Raw genomic sequence first — 7,957 nt, 5'->3', positions numbered from 1 at the left:
CAGCTAGCACTGTGCTGTGGTGGACCTTCAATGCAGTTTGGATGGCACTGCTCTTATAATCAAAATAAATCAAAAGTCAAATCAGACTCCTAGAACCTGAGCCTAAAATGAACAATTCTGCCATGATCAGAGATAGCAAAAATTTGGAAAATTGAAGTGAAAAAGAATTCCTCAAAAAATGATACATTCAAAACATCAGAAGCTCTTTTGTGGAAAGCTATAATCAGCCTGGTAGCCTGTGCCTTTTCACATCCTGATCAAGGCTCCTAAATGAGCTGCTGTTGTCTGTAGTCTCCAACAGCCACAAGAAGCTGCCCTTCTGCTCAGCCCTGGTGAGACCTCACCTGGAGTGCTGTTCAGTTCTGGGCTCCTCAGCACAAGAGAGACATGGAGCTCCTGGACTGGGTCCAGCAGAAGGCTGTGAAGATGATTAAAGGACTGGAGCATCTGTCTTACAAGGGAAGGCTGAGGGAGCTGGGCCTGTTCAGCCTCGGGAAGAGACGACAGGGACCTTATCAACATTTCTAAGTATCTGAAGGGATGGTGTCAGGAGGATGGTGCCAGGCAACAAGACAAGAGGCAATGGGCAGAAACTGATGCACAGAAGTTCTACCTGAATATGAGGAAGAACTTCTTTACTGTGTAAATGACCATGCACTTGGACAGACTGGCCAGAAAGGTCAGGCATTTTCCCTCCCTGAAGATACTCAAGAACTGCCTGGATGCAACCCTGTGCCATGTGCTCTTGGATGACCCTGCCTGTACAGGGAAGTTGGACCAGATGACACACTGTGGTTCCTTCCCACCTGACCAATTCTGTGATTCTGTGAAACTTCCATATGAGGTGAAACACACGTAAACCATTTGCCCTTCACTGGCAAATTTCCTCTGGAATAGCATTCCCTCCTGACTGCATCTCCAGTTCTTCAGCTGGTTTGGTTGTAGGGTGTCATAAGATCTGTGACAACCTGAACTGGCTGTAACCCCTCCTAGTGTTAAGAGATGTTTCAAGAGACTAGAGTAGCCCTTGGTCTTACCCTATATCTCCCAACATGTACGGTGAAAGTCTCCTTTCTGAAGGAGAGGCAGGAAAACTAAAGCAGTCCTTTTAGCCCAATGATTCTTCTTCCAACTAGTAGCTCAGTGTGTGAATACAGACAATCAGCTGTATGTTCCTGCTCCAAAACAATGAATAAAACAATTGAGAATCCTGAGGTCTCACAAAATGTATCTTTATTTATGCATTGAAAAACAGTCCTGTACTGCCCATCCACCACAGCACCAGTTATATGCAGGAAACACAGCATAGGGTTTGCAGCACAGACCTAGTAGCTGGAAATATCAGCAATGGCAGAGAAGCAAGGGGTACAGTATTGGTACTGAAGTACAGTGGTAAGGCAACACATTATCAAGGCCACAGGAATAGTAGGTTGCTGGTTTCAGTCACCCTCCCTTCTTCCCAAAGACTACACACTTCTGATTTGAAGACTGAAGCATTAATTTCATACATTGAAAGTGAAGCAATTTTAGAACAGCGGATTATCTAACAGAATTGGTATCTTTGCTGCAGGTAAGTTTCAGGTAATAAATTTTTATCCCCAAGAGGCTTAGAAGGTGCTTGATTCCAAAATGCTAGGAGAGTTCATAGCACGGCCGTTCATAAGCCTGTTACTGAAACTTGATTCCTTGAGCCAAAGGCAAATCCTTGCTGTAGTTGATTGTACTGGAAGAGAAACAAGTATTTAGAGACCAGACTTAATCACTGAGACAGATTATGCAGACCACTTCCTACGTACAAGACTTCTGATTTCTGTCACATGTAAACAAAAGACTTCTGTAAGTAGTTTGTCCATTTAAAGTTATGACCTGACTTTACTCCAGTTTTCAACATATGTACAGGGAAAGACCACATTCCCCATTATCTCTTCCTTGACAGAGAATCTATTTCTCTTTCATTTATTTAATCTCTTACCAGGAGAATGTCCAGATTGAAAAAAAATCAAGGTAGGATTTCTCTAAAGCCTTTGCATGGAAACTAAAATTAGCACAGATTAAGGCTACGGAGGCAAGCAGAGAGTGTGCTCAACCACTATGGGCTGTCAGGATATTTTATGGATAGATACCCAAAACTAAAATCACCCGCCAGTGGCAATAGTGGTCCCCTCACTGTGGTTACCACTTTTAATACTTCCTGACAAGTTTCAGAAATTTAACTTTTAGCTGAGTTTAAAGTCATGCAAGAGGGTGAAAAAAACAGGTTTTTTTTTCCTGTTGAGGAATGGTGAGCAAGGAAAGGTCTTTATAAAGACCCTTCAAATCATCTTCCGCTAGAAGAAAAGGCAATTACACTCACAGATGGTTATATCCAACTCGGCAAAAATAGTCTCCTGTAGTCAAGGATTTATGTTTTGAACTTTTGAAAGTTTATCTGTAATTTACATGTATTTGGAATTTTAAAAAGTGAGTCTTACCAAGTAGACCGTCTCATATAAAGTTTCCATGAATCACTTCCAGATTCTCTTCCCCCACCAGTGTGCTTTTCACCACCTGTAGGAAAAAAGTTATAAATGAAAGCTTGGTTTCTTTGAAGCATGGGAATCTGGACTAACTCCAGAAGGTGAGACATTTTACAAAAATTCATGGGAAAATCTATTCCTTTGCCCTTGTTCTTTATCTGAACTAAATGACCAGAACACCACACCACACAACACACACAGCTAGGTCTCTCCTCATGCTTGATCTGAGAAGTACCTGTCTGGAGCTCAAAGTCTCATCATGCTGGCTCTAGAGGACCTTTTTGTAAATATATTTTGTCTTAACATGAAACAAGTGTACAAGAATGTGCTAGTTCTTGTACTGTTTGAATGATAAGGTGACTATTTCTTCTTCCATCCCCTCACTTCCTTCACTATATACAAAATAGACAAATAAAGGCAAAAATGTTTATTTAAAGACTTTCTCACAAAAATACTTTAGGATGTAATTTTTATGTAAACATGCAAACTTACACAACAAAGATGTTCAAGATGGTTTTAATTACAAGCTATTTTAAACAGTTTTCCACCTGGCTATATCTCTAAACACATTCAAAACATATCTCTGAGTTATATATATCTCCTTTGACAGGGGCATGGGAGGAAATAATACATGGAATTTTTAAAAATAATTACAGATATTTTTTAAAGTTTTAATCCAACTACCTCTAGTCAATTTCTCTCTTCTGTTAAAGCACTGTAATTCAAAATTAACTTCACTGATTTCTTCGTATTTAGTAATTTAAACAGACTGATTAAAACCTTGAAAAATTAGATGAAGAGACTAGTCTTACAGTAGTAACGCTTTATGATCTTTCAGAGTTGTTAGAAAAATAATTTCCCAAGCTTTCAAAACAATGAGCCTGAGGAACAATACCAAGTCTCCAGACCAAACGATAGAGGATTTTACCATTTAAAGGATAAAGAAAAAAAAAGCATAAGTAACATACCAAAGGCACCTCCAATCTCAGCTCCACTGGTTGGGATGTTAACATTCACAATGCCACAGTCAGATCCCTTTGGCCTGCAGACAGAGATAAGACACAATTCCTCCTTAGGATCAGGACAGGTTCCTTCCCTAAAATGAGGGCTATAAAACGCTTAACTAGCATTGTGCACAGGTTTAAAAAAAGACATGAAAGACTAATCTTATGCCTCAGGAAAGTAAAAAACTAATTTATATTATACCCAAGCCAGCGGAAAATCCTTCCCAAATCCTTGGTAAAGATACTGCTGGAAAGACCTTGTTTTACTTCATTATTCCAGGCAAAAACTTCCTCTTCCTCCTATAAGGAAAATGTGCCAGTGGTTAAGCCATGACTACTCAAAGCAAAGCAGTTACACAGAAGCATTGTGAGAAAAACCCAACATAACACAGCCATAATGCAAATGTACTGAATGCCACTGGGCAAACACACATGTATCACACATCTGCAATACCTCCATCGCTGCACAAAACACACTCTCTGCTTTTGAACAGATATGAACAACATCAACAACAGAATGTGAACAACAGAAATCTACTCCTGTACAGACTCATCTTAACTCCAGTGCTCTTCACATAACATGCATAAATGTAGCTACACTATGAGGTGAGCTCTTACGGTGGATATCTCACAGTGCAGAACAAGTTACCACTTCTTGAAGTGCTGGGACAATCACACAGACATACAGACAAGCATCCTTGACACCCAAGTAACCCCCCATTGTTATTTTACCTTAAACTTCAACACATACAGTATGGGAGCAAATGTCTCAGTGTGGACAATGGGTGCATTATGAGGAAGGCCAGTCACAATGGTTGGTTCAACGTAGTTTCCAGGGCGATTTATAACCTTCAAAACACAAACAACTGTGTAAATTCAAATCAGCATCCAGCTTAGCACTAGTGTAGGAAGGAAATCCTTCATGGTCTGACTACTACAGTTGTGCCTAGCAATCAGAAACAAGTCATATAATCTGAGCAGGTAATTTCAATTTTACTTGTGAAAGTATGTAAAATACAGAAGCATAACTTATGTCCACTAGGGAGGTAATCAAATCACAAAGTCTAGCAGCTAAGACAAAAAAAACACCTTTCTCCTATCTGTAAGCTGATTAGGATTTTAAACGTATCAAGAATAAAGAAGATGACAGTGAAAAGCAAGAATTCCCAGAATGTTAAGTCAATGAGAATTAAACATCCCACATAATGAAGATGTGCGAGTGGCTGTCTTGAATCTTCAGTATCTCCTGAAGTTTGATATTGTGGGTTTAGGAAGAGAACTTCAATTTTCCTTTGTTATTTGTCTGACATTCACCATTTATATTGCTGGTTTTATTTTCACCATCACCTGCAACTGAGGAGTGGTGTAAGTGAGAGCCAAAAGCTCTTAGCCATTTCTTGGAGGAGAAGGTAGCTTCCAAGTAGAATCACCTGTACCCTGAAGACGGGATTCCAATTCAAACATTCTCAGACTGACTAACATCCTGTAATGGCTGATAGGACAAACTGAGGTACACTCTTGGCCTAAGCCACCATGTTACTCTCATTTTTCTCCTAGAGCATGAAATGTAGAAGCGAAAATAAAAGTTAAGTCACCTTTCCACCACAGACCACAGAGCCACCCTGTTGTTTTGCTTGTTCTACCGCGTCAAGGAACATTTTCACTGCTTCTTTTGTATGAAGAGGTCCATACAGAGTGTCAGCTAAAGAACAAAAGATTCAAAGGCACACTTCCAGCAAAACTGTGCATGTTTGCAAATATTCTTATCATGTCATTTTGAGACTAATTATTTAATCTGACCAAGATGAACAGTAATAGCCAGATTCTTCATCTTCCCTGCAGAGTTTGTATTCTAAATCAAACCAGCTAAATTGCTAAAATTAGATAGTTTTGATCTACAATCCCTCTGGAATTCAAGCAGAAAGAAACAAACAGAAACTTGTCTCCTAAACCCATGAGTTGGCATTAGCTACTTACATTCCCATGGATCACCGATGCGGACCTGGGCATAGGCCTTAGCAAGCTTTGCCACCACCTCATCATGGATGCTTTCATGGAGAAACTAAAATGTGGTAAGAAAAGTCATAAGACAGCGCAGTTGATGTAACTCTTCAGAAGTACTGCTGCAGTTTGAAAAGGGCTGAATAAAGTGTGGAGAATGGGATTTGCTGAATATGAGCAACACTAATTTAAAAATAAACACAGAGTAAAGCCTCAAAACAGCACCCACACTAGACAATGAAGATGTAAAAGAAGCAAAGAAATAAAAAACTGTTTACTTATACCCCAACAGATCAATGGTATCAATGTGTTCTGTAAATGCTTCAGCTAAGTGTTTTAGGACAAATACACAAGTAATTTTATTGCTACAATTGAAGGAAATACTGCCCTTCCAACACACCCAAATCAATTACCTGCAACAATTTTGAGTAATATTTACCCAATCAACCCAGCACTGAAAAATCTATAGAAACACTGGCTGACACTAACACCTTTAAACTTGTTGAAATTTGTTGGTTAAAAATTAATAACAAAGTAAACAACACACCTCCCCTTACTTGCTGAAATCTAAACCCCACACCAAAATGTGTAGCAGTCACAAGCAAAGAAGCTCTGGCAATGAACACAGAGAGAAATACAGAAGTATTCCAAATATTATTTTCCTGGCTTTTAGCACCAGGTACATTTAGAAACACATAGAAAGAAACTGGTTAGAGTTAAAATTACGGTGGAATCAAACTATGATCTCATTTTCCCATCATGCTTATTTTTGACAAAGTAAAAATGCGTTTCAAACATTATTTGTTGCTCTCCATAATACTGAGAATTGCTAGGCATTTTCTGACCAAGCTGGAATTCAGTTTAAATTCAGAGCTACCCAAACCAGACAATACACAACTACTCACCAGTCTTCTAGCAGTTGTGCACCTCTGACCTGCTGTTCCCACAGCGGCAAATAGAGCAGATGGGATGACTAGCTTCAGATCTGCATCTTCAAACACTTAAGAAAAATGAAAATACAAGCATGTTAATGAAGTACACAGGCAGTTTCACAAGACATAAGATGCTAAACAATATTATTAATTGACAGGTTGGTCAAGAAGCATTAGGAACAGTTGCACTAGCACAGCACAGTAAGATATACAGAAACACCTTGAAACTCCTATTATCTTTACAATTGCAATTCCACACGTGCACCCGGACATAAACATACATCTGAACTACTGAAGAGAGCATTTTGCAATAAAGCTTACAAAGAACTTCAGAGTCATTTGAATTCAAGAAACTAGAAGCAACTTCTTGCCATTTCTCCACCCTGTCCTTCTCTCAGTGAGAAGTCTATCAGCATAAAGTAACCATGACAACGTGTATTCAGGTGGCCTTCCAAGAGCCACAGCTAAAATACACAGGTGTGCAATAACAGAAAATATATGAGCCGAACAACTTCATCAGGCTAGAAGGCAATGTTTTGTAAGCCTCAAAGGATCCTCAAAATATCACTCAGCTTAACCAGTCCCACAGAATTCTGTTAAGCATCCAAAACTGTTACTAAATCTGGGACAAAGCCCAACCAAACAATGTCTATGCCATCATTCAAAACCAGTTCCAGACAAAGCAGGACTTTTGTATGAAAAAGGAAACAATTTTCTAAGAATAAAACAAGTTGATGCTACTGTATGCAAAGCACTACAGGGAAAAAGAAAGACTTGCTCAAATGTGATTTTCAAAAGAGTAGATATATTGAAGAAAAGTACGTTTGTTCAGAATATGGCAAAGGTTAAACAAAAGGCTGCAACACAAGGGGACACCAATTTAGGTATTTATCTAGCTACATTTTCTTTCTGCCACATTGCTCAGCTTCACAGCATTTATGCTGTTTATCTGGGAACTGAATCATACTGTAAGCTACTTAAACCTATTAAATTTACTACTGAAATAAATACCTGCATGCTTTGCTCTCAATTATCATAACTGTCTTAGACTTCATATATATGTACTTATATTCTAAAATGCTAAAAATGAGATTAAATACTAAGAAAAATTCTTCACAGAAAGCATGGTCAGGCATTGGAGCAGGTTGCCCAGGGCTGTGGTGGAGTCACCATCCCTGGAAGTGTTCAGAAGGTGTGTGGGACCTAGGGACATGGTTTAGTGGTGAACATGCTGGCACTGGCTTCACAGTTGGACTCAATCTGCAAGGCCTTTTCCAATCTTAATGATTCTACAACTAGAACTATCCTAAAATTAAATTTATTTAGCACTGTCCATATCCCATTATTGAAGCTTACTGCTTCTCTCATGCCCTTCTCTGCTTCAAAAGTCATTACTTAAAAGACCTTGAACTTTGATTTTTTTTATCTTAAAACACCACCCCTCCACAATACTGAGAAGAGAAAAAAACAAACCCCAACATTCTATTATGCACTTTTAAAAGCC

At 39.0% G+C, this 7,957-nt stretch overlaps 1 protein-coding gene across 1 annotated transcript in view; it reads right to left on the bottom strand.

Moving 5' to 3' along the window:
• Positions 1-1,450: 1,450 nt before the first annotated feature.
• ALDH7A1 (aldehyde dehydrogenase 7 family, member A1) overlaps positions 1,451-7,957 on the bottom strand; it is a gene marked incomplete at its 5' end in the record, with an annotated part of 10,935 nt that continues 4,428 nt past the window's right edge. The window contains 8 exons of the mRNA XM_009079832.1: positions 1,451-1,723; positions 2,472-2,547; positions 3,485-3,558; positions 3,723-3,820; positions 4,253-4,369; positions 5,116-5,222; positions 5,498-5,582; positions 6,427-6,521. Coding sequence (XP_009078080.1) covers positions 1,669-1,723; positions 2,472-2,547; positions 3,485-3,558; positions 3,723-3,820; positions 4,253-4,369; positions 5,116-5,222; positions 5,498-5,582; positions 6,427-6,521 — 707 coding nt within the window. The remainder of the gene's footprint in view (positions 1,724-2,471; positions 2,548-3,484; positions 3,559-3,722; positions 3,821-4,252; positions 4,370-5,115; positions 5,223-5,497; positions 5,583-6,426; positions 6,522-7,957) is intronic.

This window comes from Acanthisitta chloris, unplaced genomic scaffold (genome assembly GCF_000695815.1).
Source record: "Acanthisitta chloris isolate BGI_N310 unplaced genomic scaffold, ASM69581v1 scaffold19228, whole genome shotgun sequence".
NCBI lineage: Eukaryota > Metazoa > Chordata > Aves > Passeriformes > Acanthisittidae > Acanthisitta > Acanthisitta chloris.
This window is presented reverse-complemented; position numbering and strand designations above follow the sequence as displayed.